The sequence below is a fragment of the Primulina huaijiensis genome, chromosome 7, assembly GCF_012295235.1.
Source record: "Primulina huaijiensis isolate GDHJ02 chromosome 7, ASM1229523v2, whole genome shotgun sequence".
Classification (NCBI taxonomy): domain Eukaryota; kingdom Viridiplantae; phylum Streptophyta; class Magnoliopsida; order Lamiales; family Gesneriaceae; genus Primulina; species Primulina huaijiensis.
This window is the reverse complement of record NC_133312.1, coordinates 16,212,215-16,229,529: the sequence shown is the minus strand read 5'-3', so window position 1 is coordinate 16,229,529 and position 17,315 is coordinate 16,212,215. Positions and strand designations below refer to the sequence as shown.

Here is a 17,315-nt window from a genome sequence, read left to right as displayed (position 1 = left end):
GACTCTCGATGTAGAAATGCATCTTGAGTCATTAGGTCTAAATGAGACCATAAAAGAAAATGGCATATGCACATCACAAGAAAAGGCAAGAGCTATGATATTTTTGCGTCGACATCTCGACGATGGATTAAAATGTGAATATCTGATTGAAAAAGATCCCATGGTTTTGTGGAAGGGATTAAAATAAAGATTCGAACATATAAGGGAAGTTATACTTCCGACCGCCCGGGATGAATGGAATACGTTGAGATTCCAAGATTTTAAGAAAGTCAGTGATTACAACTCGGCGATGTATCGAATAATCTCGCAACTGAAATTTTGTGGGCATGAGATTACTGAATTGGAAATGCTTGAAAAAACATTTTTCACTTTTCACGCATCGAATATAACTCTACAACAACAATATAGAGTGCGTGGATTTTCGAGATATTCTGAACTAATCGCCTGTCTCCTTGTGGCGGAAAAGAATAATGAGCTTTTAATGAGAAATCATCAGGCACGACCCACTGGTTCAACGGCATTTCCTGAATCATAGTTATAGACAAGATTTTGGTCGATGACAAAATCGAGGTCGTGGACGTGGACGTGGACGTGGAAGTGGTCGTGGTCGTGGACGCGGCCGTGGTTTTGAAAATAATCGAGATAGTTATTTCTATAACTCATCTCAAAAGAGCGTCCCAAACCATCCAACGAAAAGACATCATGAGAATATGAGTGTTAATGAGAATCACTCAAAAAGATTTGAAAGTTCTTGTTTCAGATGTGGTACTCCAGGACATTGGTCCCGTATTTGTCGAGCCCCTGAGCACCTTTGTAAATTTTATAAAGAATCATTAAAGGGAAAAGAGAAGGAGACCAATTTTACTGAACACAATGAACCTTTGAATGATTCAACTCATTTTGATGCTGGAGATTTTCTGATTGATTTCTCAGACAATGACCAATTTGCTGGTGGAATAGATATGTAAAAAAAATTTTATTTTTTCCATGTACTTGTATGATAATATTTTATCGTGTGTTAAATTTTTAAATATGTATTGTATGTATTGTCAGTAATTTTATTTCATTGCACATTTTTTTTTGAAGTTCAAATATGGAAAATGCTATGAACCAAGCTGAAGTTTGCATACCTGATAGTGGTACAACGCACACTATCCTCCGAGATAAAAGATATTTCTTGGAACTAAAACCACCAAAAACAATGGTGAATACAATATCAGGTCCTGTAGACTTGATTAAAGGCTGTGGTAAAGCACAATTTTTGTTACCTAATGGTACAAAATTATTTATCAATGATGTTTTATATTCACCATAATCGAAAAAAAATTTGTTGAGTTTTAATAATATATATTCCCATGGGTATGATACTCAAACAATGAATGAAGGGAATGAGAAATATATGTGTCTTACCACATATAAATCAGGAAAGAAATATGTGATTGAAAAACTACCAATGCTCCCTACTGGATTGCATTATACACATATACGTCCCATTGAATCAAACATGGTAATTGATAATTCTTCAATATTAACCAATTGGCATGATCGATTAGGACATCCTGGTTCAACAATGATGCGAAGAATTATAGAAAATACACATGGTCATCCATTGAAAGACCAGAAGATCTTTCAGAATAATAAGTTTCAATGTAAAGCATGTTCTCTTGGAAAACTTATTATAAGACCATCACCAGCCAAAATCCAAACTGAATCACCAATGTTTCTTGAACGTATTCAGGGTGATATTTGTGGACCAATCCATCCACCATGTGGACCATTCAGATACTTTATGGTATTGATTGATGCCTCCAGCAGATGGTCACATGTATGTTTATTGTCAACTCGAAATGTTGCATTTGCAAGATTACTTGCTCAAATAATAAAATTGAGGAATCAATTTCCCGATTATACAATCAAGAAAATTAGACTTGATAATGCTGGTGAATTTACTTCCCAGACTTTCAATGATTATTGTATGTCTATGGGAATCATTGTTGAGCATCCTGTTGCTCATGTACATACTCAAAATGGATTGGCTGAATCATTGATTAAACGTCTGCAAATGATTGCTAGACCAATGATTATGAAAACAAAGCTCCCTATTTCTATATGGGGACATGCAATTTTACATGCTGCTTCATTAATTCGCATCAGACCAAGTGCATATCATAAATACTCCCCATTGCAGCTTGCATTTGGTAAAGAACCAGACATTTCTCATCTGAGAATTTTTGGATGTATGGTGTATGTGCCTATTGCACCACCTCAACGAAAGAAAATGGGACCTCAAAGAAAGATTGGTATTTATATCGGTTATGATAGTCCATCAATCATTCGATATCTTGAACCTCAGATAGGCGACGTGTTCACAGCACGTTTTGCTGATTGTCATTTTAATGAGGAAATCTTCCCAATGTTAGGGGGAGACAAGAAACATATCGAAAAAAAATTACATGGTATGTATCATCATTGTTACATCTGGATCCAAGAACACAACAATGTGAAAGATGTACAGCAAATTGTGCACTTGCAAAGAATAGCAAATCAAATACCAGATGCATTTACAGATACAAAAGGGGTAACTAAATCATATATACATGCTGTAAATGCTCCTGCTCGAATTGAAATTCCAAAGAAACAAATTTAACAAAGTCATGATGTCGTAAAACGCCTGAAGCATGGAAGGCCAGTCGGTTCCAAGGATAAAAATCCTCGAAAAAGAAAATTCATAGAGAAACACAATGATCACAAAATAGAGAATGATGTTCCTGAAGAAACACATCATGATCATCATCACAAGGGGGAGTGTTGAAAATTAATATTTAAAATGTGTATGTTGAATATTTGAATGTTGAAAATAAGAGTTGTAAATATTGAAAATTAGTATGTGATGATGTAGGTAATGATGATTTTATTTTTGGATTATTTGTAAAGATTTTCTATAAATAGATCTCCCATTTGTGAAGAAAATCACAATTGAGTTGAGAGAAAAATTTTATAAAGTGTGTAGTGTGATAATTTTGAGAGTTTGAGATTTTTAATTTTTATCGTAAATTTTTACTTTTTCACAACAGTTTTCAAATTTATCATTAATCTTATATTTATATAGTTGGTGAGGTTGATTTAAAATCCATCCAGTATAATTTGTCCAAGCAATCAATTGAATTTGAGATTCATAGCTTCAAATCACAGAATTCAAACTAATATTTGCGTGTTTCAGTTCCTTTCGTGCCTAATTGAAGAATAGATTGGTACAAGAATTGAGCAACATGTCAAGTTTCAGATTATAATCTTGATTTTTCACTAGTGTTGAACTTATGTTCAATTATATATCTTCTAAATGAAATTTTAAATTTATAGAATTTTAAAATAGTTAATGTGGCATGTAATACGAGAATTCCCATTATTATCCTAGTCGGACAAATCATATCTCCAACAACCATTTCACATCGGGGTTTTATCTTTTTCAAAAGCTTCGGTCGCCATATGTCAATACAACAATTTCGGAAGAGTTTCTCTTTATACAAACCATGGCAAGCACTATCTAAAACTTACAAAATCATACAATTACTGTCATTCTTAATACAATGATGGTACGCTGATTTTCCAAAAAAAGAGGACTGAAATTCATCCATTGATCCACTTGGTCCAAATCTTGGAATCATGTATCGCCAAATTGTAATAGATGAAACAAAACAAAACAAAATGTTAAATATTTGAGGTCAGTTTATGTGTGTTGGACTTGTGTCTACTAAAGTTGGAATAAATCGAAGTGATCAAAAGGATCTGAAGCACAAAGTTTATTGGACTCACTTGAAGTAATTGGCCAATACTTTAGTCAGGCCCAAGAAGGAAAAATGAATAATTCAGCCCAATAACTTGTTTAGCTGTTTGAGATTCAGTTTCAAATTTTTCCGAGATTTCAGTTATTGTTGAAAAATACAACCCCATTCAATTTATCTCACGGCATATTCGAAGGAAACAAGAGAGCACATCCAGAAAGAGAGAAGATTGAAAGATTCAAGGAGAACAAGAGGAATAGATAAGCACTTGAATTATGTGACTATTTCATTCTAGGAAAGGCCAAGAGAGTTAAGTTTGCTCGAGGCAAACATGCCTCATCTAAAACAATAGAATATATTCATTCAGTTGTGGGGGCCTTCCAAGACTCCAATTCATGGTGGATGCCACTACTTTATGTCCATAATTGATTGATGATCATTCGAGGAAGGTCTGGACATGTCTTTTGAAAACCAAAGTTAATGCCCTAACCAAGTTCAAAGAATGGTTGTTTGTTACAGATAATAATAAAGACAAATAATGGCTTGGAATATTTGTCCAAGGAGTTCAAAGGTTACTTTACACAAAATGGTATTACCAAAAACTATTCAACACCCAAACAAAATTGAACCCAGCTCGAAGCAGCCTTGAACCAAGCTGCCTAGGACCAAGACTAGACCCTCCTGGACCTACTGGACCCATTTCCACAGCTCCATGCAAGCCGTGAAGCACCTGCACTCGCTAGTCACCCAAGAAGCACACCCTTGGCCAAACTCTACTTCCCGACTCCAAGCGGTTCTAAGGACAAGTCCAGCATGATCGAGCTTCTCCATACCATGACTCAGACCCACTAGAGTCTGGTCCAAAGCCTGGAGTCGCCCTTGCACCGTAGGCTCACTCATAACTCTCGATCTGGTCATACCGATCCAATCGAACAAGCCACACCTTCGGCCTATGCATGAAACACGAGTCCCACACGATTAAACCATGACTCCAGCCTATTTTCCCTTAATCATTGACGTGTTTCAGCCCCTAAATAACATCAGCCTACAGCCCCTTGCACAGTTACAAACAAAAACGTGAGTTACCAACATTTAAATGCAATATTTCATGTAAAACCTGCAAGGAATGAAGACACAAGTAAAACCAATGTTCCTCCATACAATATCATATATAACAGCATATTATGGGCGTGAATGAAGAGGAAAAGATGATACAAGCGTGCCTTGATGTTAATACACTCGAAAACGTGAAGAACCGCGCGAAGGGAAGGCACCAGATGAATTTTCTTGCAAGAAATGCTATGGCCGATGCTATGATGCTGAAGGAGGTGCTGAAACCGAGAGGAAAATGATAGGGGAAGGGAAGTGTTGGCTGTTACATCTAGATTTAAGTTTAGGGGAATTTAGGGAAATAATAAAATGGTTTAATAAACTTTAATGGGCCATTAGTTATCATTTAAAAATTTGAAAAGAGTTTTGAGCCCACTAAGCTCAAAAATAGGCCCATCAAGCCCAAACACACTCTCGAAAAATATTTTGTTTTGGTAAGTTTTTGAAAATATTACCCAAACCCTCAAAACGACCCCCGTTTCGATAAAATTTGCGTACCGCTGAAAAATATGCTCTGACGGGTAAAAATATCTAACAAAGCTCATTTCTTAAAAAAAATACATTTAAAACATCTTATATTAATTAATAAAAAATAACCCTGTAGTAAAAATAATTTTTTCCTGATAATTCTCCGGTCTCCGTTCCTCGTTCGAGCGCGAAATACATCTAGAAATCTTAATGCATGAACTTTTAAAATTTCATGAAATAAAATCTATCATGCAGTAATTATGAATAAAATGCATAAAAATAATTAAACACATAATTAAATAAAATCCTATATTGCATGCATTCAGGTTACGTGAATTAAAATTCCTGGACCTTACAGAAGGTCATTGTATGGGCTAAGCAAAGTCCTAGACAATGATACACGAGGTTCGATGAGTTCATGAAGAGAATAAACTTTAAAAGGAGTTCATTTGACAGTTGTGTCTATTTTAAATGAAGAAGATCACAACAAGACACATATTCTCTTATATGTGGATTGTATGCTCATTGCAAGTGTGAATAAGGATGGAATTGAGTAGCTTAAAGGGAAATTTAATTATGAATTTGAGATGAAGGATCTTGGAGAGGCCAAAAAGATATTGGGAATGGAAATTCAAAGAGACAGAAAAGAACAAAATATCGTTCCTTAGCCAACACACATATATTGAGAAGGTTATGTCCAGATTCAATATGCAAGAAGCAAAACCATTGACCACTCCTCTTGGACATCATCTGAAGTTATCTTCAGAACAGTCTCATGTAAATGACATCCTATATGCAAGTGGAGTGGGAAGTATCATGTATTGGATGATATGCAATAGGCTGACTTAGATTATGCCATAAGTTTTTGTAAGGTTTAGAAAATTCGAAACTACGTAACCTGACTGCATGTAATCTAGGGTTTTACCAAAATATGTGTTTAATTATTTTATTTCATGATTATTGCATGGATACGTGGTTTAGTTCATGATTTATTTAAAGTTTCATGCATTAGGGCTTTAAGTTGTGTTTCGTGCTCGAACAAGGAACGGAGACCGGGGATAATTAGGAAAAATATTTTTATTAAATAATTATATTTAATTATTTAATGTATTGTCTAATTAAGTGAGAATTTCAAAAATGAGCCTTGGTGAAGTATATTTATTCGCCAGGTCATATTTTAATCGGTACACAAAGTTTAGCGAGTCAGATGACTTTTTGAGGGTCCAGACAATATTTTCAAAAACTTACCTAAACGAAATAATTTTTGAGATTGTTATTGAGCTTGATAGGATTATTTTATTGCTTAATGGGTCTAAAATATTTTTAACCCCTTAATTTTTATTAAGGGCCCATTAATGCATAATTATACACCTTAAACACTACATTTTAAAAACCTTTCCTGCTTACACTCCCTCACAACTCACGGCCGCCCCTCCCCACAGGAGCTGCAGCATTTCGAATTACTCATCAGGTTCCCCTTCGAATTTCTCTCAAAATTTTTCTCATCATTCACGCTAATATATGCTTATGTGTATATGTTTGCATGAGGAATGCTTAAATCTTTTATGTTGAATCGTCTATGCATCGTTTTGTCATGAAATATGCATTTGTTGACATGTAACTCACGGTTTTTGTTGTTGTTGTGTAAGGGGCTTCCGATTTGTGATGCTAGGGGGCTGAACACGTCGAAGGTTAAGGTATCTAAGTGCTGGAGTCGAGGGTCGGTCGGGATAAGGTGAAGGCCGATGGCTAGATCGGGGGAAGAGATGGGAGCAGCATACATGGGCTCGGTCAAGGCCATGGTTCAGACCCTAGTGGGTTTGTGTTAAGGCTGGGAACGGTTGATGGGCTGCTGGACGTGAGGCTAGGGCCGATGCGAAGGGTATACGGCTTGATCTTGGTCTTAGGATAGTTGGTTAAGGGCTGGACAAGTTGGTTTTTGGTCTAGGATCGAATTCGGGGCCGTGGGTGCAACTACGGTTAGGGCTTATGAGTTCAGAAAATTCCAATTGGTAGCAGTGAGCATTAAGGGGTTCAAAACAGCTGGAATTGTGTTTTTAAGGGGGTAGGGTGAGAATAAGTTGTGGTTAAAATTTGAGAAAGTTTGGTCAAGTTTTGGGTTGATTCGAGTTAAAACGGGACCCCGGTCCAAGTTTTAAAACGAATCGTATAAGTTATTAAACGGGCTCTAGTTTATGTCTAAGAAAAGATTATAAATATGTTTTGAGGTGTTTGGTTGGCTTCGGGTCGAAATTTTGAGGTCCATGGGTAAAACGATCAATTAGGGTTTACAGGCACAAAATAGTAATTTTGCACCCAGGTCGAGTTAGCAATCCTGGAAGCGCCCTGATAAAAAAAATATCATGTTTTAAATGTTTATGATATCACGAACATGACTTTTTATGGAAATATGAAAAATACGCTGCATGCTTGATTTGAAGAAAATTTACGTATATACATGATTTTTATAAGTGATGAACACAATGACATATTTTTGAAGGAAGAGAGTTGGTTGTGACTAATATGATTATACGATAATACGATGACATGTGAGGTCAAGTCTCAGTGGATGGGTAATACTGTCGCTGATGTCCTCGCCGTCGGGTACTGTGGTTATACGTAGATGGATCCATCGACTAATACGATGATATGAAAGTCACAACTAATTAATGAAATTCAAATAAAGAAAAGTGAATACGTATATGTTGATATGATGTGATAGGAACACGTTTCTGTTTTATCAGGTTACGTTTATGCTTACGATTTGAAGCTCATGAAATGTATTTTTAATTACAGTACTTTTCACTGTTGCATGCTATGTATATGTATTTGTTAAAACGAATCAGGGTGTTGAGTTTTTAGACTCACTTGGTGTGAATGATGCAGGTGAGCATATTGATGAGGAGATTGGAGGCGCCGCAGACTGAGTAGGCGGAGTTGGATGTGCGTACGTTAACCCAAGGACCATACTCTTTCCGCACATCATGTTTATGAGTTGGGAGTGATCATGGATATTTTCTTACATTTTATTATTTATATGTTTATGGTATGACAAGACTTGCATGTTGTTTATTTGAGCACTTTTAAGTTGCAATACTTTTACCTAGTAGTTGAACACCTTTTATTTTTAAATTATGTAATTGACGGTAGATATTGCATGCATGCCTATAAATATATATTTTTGAAATAAAAATTTATAATTCGAGATTTTGTTTTTTTTTAAATAAAAATAAAAAATTTTCTAGCAATATTTTAAATAGTAGATGTTTCAGTTTTATTTTCAAGGTTTATGGCCAATTCATGGAAGACGCACTGAGAAGATCTCAAATGGAATATGAGATACCTAAAAATTTCTACCAGACTTGGATTATTATTCCAGAAACAAGCAAACACATGACAGTCAGTAGTGAGATTTGTAGATGCTGATTTTGCAGGAAATTTAGACACAAAAAGTCACTTATTGGTTTAGTGTTTAAAGTGTTTGGGAGAACAATATGTTGGAAGCCATGTTACAATTAGTAGTGGCCCTATCAACCACTGAGGCTGAATTGATAGCCACTACCGAAGAAATAAAAGAAGTAATATGGCTCAAGGAATCGGTTACTGAACTTGGAAAAAACATGGAGAGAGAGAGAATCGGTGAAACACCATATATTTCTTATTATGAAATGTTGAGGTTACAAGGATTAAATAAACAAATAAAGCAATAAGAAAACATAATCCTAGGAATTAAAATACAGAGATACAAATAAAAATACAGATAAAATGATATAAAAGTTCCTATCCAGCTAAGTAAAGATAAGATAAGCAGATCAATACTCCCCCTCAAAGTGGGTCGTACAGATTTATCATTCCCAACTTGGAACACAATTCAGCAAATGTTGGATGGAACATAGCTTTTGTCAGTATGTCCGCCACCTGAAGTTGAGTAGGAACGTAGATGACAATAATAACCACATCCTCAATCTTCTCACTAATGAAATAATGGTCTACCTCAACATGTTTCGTTCGATCATGATGTACTGGATTCTTTGATATGCTGAAAGCTCTTTTATTTTCACACAACAATTCAACCGGAGAGTTTTCTTCCACTTTTAAGTCGGTTAGCAATCTTCTGAGCCACATCCCTTCACATATCCCATGGGCCAATGCCCGAAATTCAGCTTCCGCACTACTGCGGTTAACAACAGGTTGCTTCTTAATTTTCCACGTCACTAGATTTCCCCATACAAATGTACAATACCCTGACGTGGAACGTCTGTCTGTAGGGGATCCAGCCCAATAAGCATCACTTTACAATTTAATTTTAAGGTTTACAGTCTTCTTGAATATAATTACTGTACCAGGAGATCCCTTGAGGTGTCTCAACACACGATATGTAGCAACCATATGTTCCTCGGTCGGGTTGTTCATGAATTGACTGATAACACTTAACAAAAATCCAATATTTGGTCGTGTATGTGTCAGATATATTAATTTTCCTACTAGTCTTTGATATCTTCCCTTGTCTACTAAGGGACAGTCCTTTTGTTACCAATTTTGATATTCGGATCAATCAGAGTGTCTGTAGGTTTACACCCTAACATTCATGTTTCTTTCAGAAGATTAGTAATATATTTACGTTGAGAAGTAAATATACCACAGGAAGATCTTGCTACTTCCATTCCCAGAAAATATTTTAGATGCCTGAGGTCTTTCATCTCAAATTCCCTATTGAGGAGAAGTTTCACATTATCTATTTCTTCTTTATGATTCCATATACAATGTCATCCACATAAACAATAAGAATTTCACTTTTACCTTACCCAGAGTGTTTCACAAATAAGGTGTGGTTTGTTTGACATTGAGTGTAGCCATCTTTCTTTAACACGTTCATGAATCGACAAAACCAAGATCTAGGAGATCGTTTAAGCCCATGTAAGGACTTCTGCAATCTGCACACCTTGTTTACTGTCAGTTGAGATTCAAATCTAGGAGGGATTTTCATGAAGAATTCTTCCTCAAGATCACAATTAAGAAATGCATTTTTGACATCGAGTTGGTACAATGGCCAGTTAGAGTTAAAAAACAATTGATAGGAAAACTCGGACAGTGTTGAGTCGAGCAACAAGAGTAAAAGTTTCTTGGCAGTTAATGCCGTATGACTGAGTGTATCCCTTGGCTACAACTCTTCACTACAACAAAAATGACTTTTCGCAGCAAGCAAATTCTCTTTCCGCGACGCACATTGCACGCTGCACAACTGCAAGCTGTTGAAAGTTCAAGATTATCCACGGAGTGCGGGTGTGCGCCGTGGATACTGTTATCCACGGCGCGCATGTGCACGCCGTTAACACTATTATCTACGGCGTGCATACGTACGCCGTTCATAATATTATCCGTGGCGTACGCCCGTTAATACTGTTATCCGCGGCATGCCGCAGATACTCTTATCCGTGGCGTACATGCGCACGCCGTTAATACTATTATCCGTGGCGCGTACATGCACGCAGCAGATAATATTATCGATAGCACGTGCACGCACGTTGAGGATAATATTATCTACATCGTGCAATGTACGACATTAAAATTCTTATCCGCAACATGCAAACTGTTTCTATATCGTTCGTTTGCAAGCCGATAAAATCAAATTCGTTAAAAAAAATCAATCGAATGGACAAAAACGATAAACCAAAATTTTACAAAAAATTTAGTGCAACCTTAAGTTTAATTAACACAAAATTGATAAAAGTCATTGTTTTTCAGTATATCAAAACAGAAAGTCTGAAAATCCAAAGCAAGATACGGAATCTGTAACAACTAGCTGGTACATATATAACAATGATTAAACTTTCAATACACGCAAATCAGTAGAATATTTATCAATCACACAATACTATAAATTTATATAATTATGCTACCGTGCTTCCTATCGCGTCCTCGAGAAACTGCATTTCATCATTTGGTCGAATTAGGTCCACCTTCTCCACCAAAACCTTATCAACCCAAACTTTCCAACAAGATCTACCAAGAACAACGTGATGCACTTTTGTGTTTGGATATGTGGATTCAATTAGACCTTCTGCAACAACTAATTCATCAGCACACCAATGAAGCAGCTTACATTTAGTATTAGCACGGATATCTCCGAGACTCACATTCCTCAATTTTGACTGTAAATAAACAATGAAAAGTTATTGATTCAACCATGTCTATTTTTGTAACAATTTTGCGGTTCAAAATTACATAATTTAAAGATAATTACCTGAGAAACATGATCAAAATTACCATTTTTCTTGACACAAATATCGATATCACCATTACTACCAACTTCATTCCCAATACCGCTACAAATGCCACCATTAGCAACCTAATTTTACAATCAAATCGTGTCAAGCGATGTAATCATGATAATTCAAAAGCATTTTAGTGTGTATATAAACCAAACATTTTTTTTATTTGTTGTTTACTTACTAACTTGTTCTTGCTGATTTTGTCGATTCATACTTTGTAAAAACATGGACCTCATTTCTTGCATTTCTAGCTGATTTTGTTGCATTTGTTGTTGAAGGCTTTGTACCATAGTTTGAAGTTGTTGAACATTTTCATTTTGTTTCACAGAAGCTCCAACTTTCGATGGTGTAACTCTGAAGCCCATTCCGCGCACTCTCCTCCCGAGCTTCCTTGCCAAAAACAAGGCTAATTGCATCATCAACAATGTTAGTTGTGTTTTGAGATTCAGGTGGACATTCCTGTATTTCTTTCTGCAAAAAAAAAAATTATGAGCAAACGTGATAAAACCGAGAAGGGGAAATTGTGTTTAATATTTTAAAAATAAAATATTTATTTTATTACCATTTTCTCTCCAACAGCTTGAGTATTAGGCTCCCCATTTTTTTCATGTGACCTTCAATCCAAACTTGCGATCTCGTAATTTTTGTGTCTGTCGGGCTTCTATTCTCCTTTAATATAGAAATATATACAAAATCGTTAGAACATAATTCAAGATGTGTATATCATTACTAATTACAAAAATTATAAAAACCATAAAAAAATTTACCATAATGTGAGTCAAACAAGCATAACCTCTCCGGCTCATTATGTGAATGTGATCTTGTTTTTTCCTCATCGTTCTAAATCTTTCACTCTTTTCTTGAGATTAGTTAAAATCGCATAATCAAACTGTTCAAAACCACATCTGGCATCTTCTACAAGATCCAAACAAAACCCATAATGTTATCATAGTTATTGTAGGAAAGGTGGAAAATCATTAATTGTCCACATCAAAATAGCCTTCAGATTGAACATTGACTTGCTAAATGCATCATACGCCTTCACACCGGTGTCCCACAACTCCTTCAAATCCTCCACAAGGAGTTCCAAGTATACATCTATATCATTTCCCGGTTGCTTCGAACCTGGAATCAGTAATGTCAGCATAAGATTTTCCTTTGTCATGCACAAAGGGTTATAATTGACCAAAATAACTGGCCAGCAACTATATCTGGAACTAATGTCACCAAAAGTGTTGAATCCATCTGTTGCAAGACCAAGGCGGAGATTTCTAGGATCTGATGCAAAATCAGGCCACTTATGATCTATTGTATCCCAAGCTACTGAATCAACTGGATGACGCATCATATGATCTTGACTTTTGTGTTTGGAGTGCCAAATCAACTCTTCAGCCTTTTCTTTTGATTTAAACATCCTTTTCAGTCTTGGTATCACTGGAAAATATTGTAGGACATTTTCAGGAACTCCTTTACAAACGTTGGTGGTGACTTTGTCTATCTTCCATCTTGAGGATCCACACTTTGGACACGAGTCCAGATCTTGAAGAATCATTTGGGCAAGCATGAACTTCTAATATCCAAAATCAAATGGTTTCAACAACTTTCTCATCGTGTAAACAGTTTCTGGAAGTGTGTTGTTTTCTGAAGCATGTCACCTAAAATCTTAAGGAGCTCATTAAAACTATTGTCTGTGTGACAATTATTATACTTGTAATTGTATAGTGTGACGACTGCCGACAACTTTGTGTAAGATGTACAACCAGAGAAGAGAGGAGTTTCCGCATCTTTTAATAAATCATCAAACTCATAACCCTTTGTCTCAGATATAGTGTTTCCAACCTCTTCTTCCGGAAAAAAAACATCCTTATATAAGTGATATGCCTCTCTACTTTCATCTTCTTTTTGAACTCCTCCTGAACTACCTTCAACTTGAGATTGTGAGTTATAAGTTTCACCATGAAAGACCCAAATAGTGTAAGAAGGACCGAACCCCTTAATAATTAAGTGGTCGTAAACTTGATCAAATTTCATATACTTCTTATTTTTACAACGCTTGCAAGGACATAAGATTACTTCACATGTTTTTGCATAGTTCCTAGCTTGTGCTATAAATTTTTTTACCTCTTCTTCATACTCGGGTACAAGCCTAGAAGGCAGATGCATCCATTCCTTATCCATCTCATGAACAAACCTTTTTCATTTGCATGAAATAATTATGAGATTTTATCAATACACACACACATACACACATATACACGATGATAATTTAATTTATATGATATAATTACTTAGGTGTCAGATGTTATCCCAACTTTTCTTTCCCAAAATATTCACAATATTTTTATAAGAGAAAACCACATAACAAATAAAAAAAACTTAAATACAAAAAACTTATTGATACATCATTATATAAAAATCATATATAAAAATAAGATAACCTAAATTTTACTTATATTTTTTTTATCATGTATAATAGAAAAAAGAACGAACGACGGAGCATTACGCGTTATTCATAGAAGTGGTATGCTAATTGACCATAGAATCCCATGATTGTTTGAACTAATTCTATTGGAATAATAGAAAAAAGAACTCACATATTTTTTTGGTTGAGAATTTAGGGATTTTTTTGTACTTGATATTTTAAATGTTAAATTATTTTGATTTATGAAAAGGTTAACTGGTTTTAATGATTAATTTTTGAGTTTATGCTTTATAATATAAAAAAAAATTAGTAGAGGACGTTACTTCTGCGGTTGTGGCATTATCATAATGCTCTTTGTAACCCACATAAGCAATTATTAACACCCTTTGATAGTCAAACCATGATGAAAAAGGTATCTATTGGGATTTGGGATTATCTCTACTTGCATCATACATATAGACTCAACGGTTCCTCATTCAAATCCACCTTGACCAAAACCAATAACGAATTTAATAGGTTAATTTTTCTAAAAACTAGTGTCATATGATATCATCAAATGAAATACAAAACTGCATATTATTCATTCAAACACATTTTCAGTCTCGAGAAAGAATTACGAACTCAGGACTTTCACTCAAATGTTCTCTAAACAGTTAACAGAAAAAAGATACTTTCAAGTTGGCATTTTTCTAAACAATTTCAACTAGATCTTGACCATTGACAGTTGTAAGGCATCTTGCACCATTCTATGCTGATGCTAGTACACTGAATGCATTGGAGGTTAATCGTATTTTGAAAAGGCACATGAAAGTTATATTTGGGTTCATATAATAGTCCTTTGTTTTTAGTTACTCTGTTTTTTCGGTTTTAAATAATTATACTGAAAACATAAAATCCTCAAGAACACATTTTAAAGTTATAATTTCTCTATATGCATTTTATAAGTCTCAACATATTTAGAATCTTAGGGAAAATTTTTCTTTCTATGGAAGAAAAGAGGTTGGGTCTTGTTTATGCAATTCATGAATCAAACTACTCAGCCTACTGCTACTCCCGTCAAATCCTCTGGGCATGCAGACAATGGAGCTTATGCAACAACAAAAATTAAGCTTGACAGCGAAACTTGTAGATATAAGGTAATTCAAGACCATGTATCACAAGAGACAATGGATTACTATATAACAGTGGGTCTTGTTTATGCAATTTATATAACCTATACAATGAGTCTTGTTTATGCAATTCATGAAACAAACTACTCAGCCTACTGCTCTTCCTGTCAAATCCTCTTGGCATGCAGACAATGGAGCTTATGCAACAACAAAAATATTAACAAAGAAATTTATATACTATTTCGCAGGGATAACAGGGAACACATTAGGGCTTCGACTTCTCAACAACAAACCACTAAATAACAAAGAAATCAAGAGACACACTCACCGAAAACGGAGGAAAAACTCGCGCACGGAAAAAGAATGAAACAGGGTTCCCACTCGCGCTAGTTCTTCCATTCTGAGGCAGGGAAGGTGGCGCAAGGTTAGGGGAACAAGGTTGCTGGCTACTGCGCTCCAATCTCCGGTGGCCGGACAGCACGTAGCGGTGGTTGGAGTCGGGACTCATAACACTGATTGGAGGAGGGGAAGGGTTAAGAGATGGGGGTTTGGGGTTTCACACTCTCTCTCGTGTTGTGTTGTGTAATACCAATATAATTGCATAGGTTATTAACAGCGTACATAAATGCAAATTCACTGCAACATATGCACTCTCCCACCACAGTCTGGTATCTCCTTATAACTAATAAGTAGCACACCTGAACCTATCTGCATCTTCCAGTTCCATGAAGGTAAAGATCACCTCAATGGACTTAATCCATCCCTCAGCTACCAACGGGTCAGTCGTCCCTGAAAATTCCTTGGGGTCCATCCTCCGGAGCGCTCATACACTGCTTCTGGCCTAGTCCTCATACCCGTGTCCATACCAGCATTATTCTCCGCAAACTGTGCGAAGAAGTGAGTCATTCCAGCAAGCATCTGCACNATTTTATGCACGTTAAACTTTTTACTCTGATTTTTATTTATTCAAAGTTTTGTTGACAAACAAGTATTTTCAAATGCTCGTTTTGGATAACGTTTTTACAGTATTGATGAATGATATTTTTTTAATGCCATGAAAATATTTTGTAATTGGATTATTTTCAAATATTTAGTCGACCATCTTATTTAAATTCAGAAGGCGAAAGTTAACTATTTAAATAAGAAAAAATTTTATTTTCCGCAAATTTTAAAGTATTATTAGTTATTTTATTACGTGATATTAAAGTTGGTATCATAGTAGTGTTCTTGTGAAGGGTTATGCCTACTGTCGGTTGCGAGAAGTCATGAAGTCACACCTCAAGCCTGTAAGTTTTAAATTTTTATGTTGGGAGCATCAAAAATATGATTTCGTTATATGCATGTTTAAGTTTTGATTCACGTTTAGTCNATCATTTCATAACAATAGCGGTCCTCGGTTTTGCACTGCACACAGTCCGAGAAAGCTCACTGGTCAACACATCTTGTCTCCTCAGAAGCATCAACATCTGCATCGATCAAGTCTAGTGAGCCTAAAGACTCAACAAGCATAAACCATGAATAGCAAATAGTACTTGATAAAATCACATGCATTTGAAAGTAACGTGCACGAAATAAAAGCTGAGCATACAAAAACATAAACATGCCATAACTGCATAAACATCTTGATAAAAGTGCTTTCATCATAAAATGCATAACCATACTTAATTTTGCGTAGAAATATGTTCAATGCCAGTGGCCTGTAACACAGACTAAACCACATCACTGGGCTGGAAGGAATCACCACATCCTTTCGACCAGATGTCCAATCCCACATACATAAATCCCCAGTCATACTTTACCGGGTGGAAAGATCCCCAGTCATGCTTTATCGCTTTCCAATACCATAATCATAAATCTCCAGTCATGCTTTACCGGGTGGCCACAAGACAAATCACATACATCCAAAATAAAATATTTTTGCACGTCGATCATACTTAAAAACATCGAGGGCTTCGTTGGAACGTTCTGTACATGCTGCCCCAACCACAGCAGCAAAGATCCTGCATATCCCAACGAAGCCTGAAACCAAAACATGAGAAAACGTGAAGAACATGAACAAATTTTGACAGCTTGAGCGGTTTTACGATAAAAATCATATCTCTCTCATTTCTTATCAGAAAATTACAAATTTACTATCGAATTGAAGATAACA

The 17,315-nt window shown here is 35.7% G+C and overlaps 1 protein-coding gene across 1 annotated transcript; it reads right to left on the bottom strand.

Moving 5' to 3' along the window:
- Window positions 1-11,060: 11,060 nt before the first annotated feature.
- LOC140981283 (uncharacterized) lies at window positions 11,061-13,944 on the bottom strand. The gene is made up of 6 exons (XM_073447645.1): window positions 13,555-13,944; window positions 12,400-12,491; window positions 12,195-12,301; window positions 11,818-12,103; window positions 11,605-11,709; window positions 11,061-11,512 (listed from the first exon to the last, which is right to left on the bottom strand). The coding sequence occupies exons 4-6, from the start codon at window positions 12,049-12,051 to the stop codon at window positions 11,252-11,254; spliced, it is 600 nt and encodes a 199-aa protein (XP_073303746.1). The 5' UTR covers window positions 12,052-12,103; window positions 12,195-12,301; window positions 12,400-12,491; window positions 13,555-13,944; the 3' UTR covers window positions 11,061-11,251.
- Window positions 13,945-17,315: the final 3,371 nt, after the last annotated feature.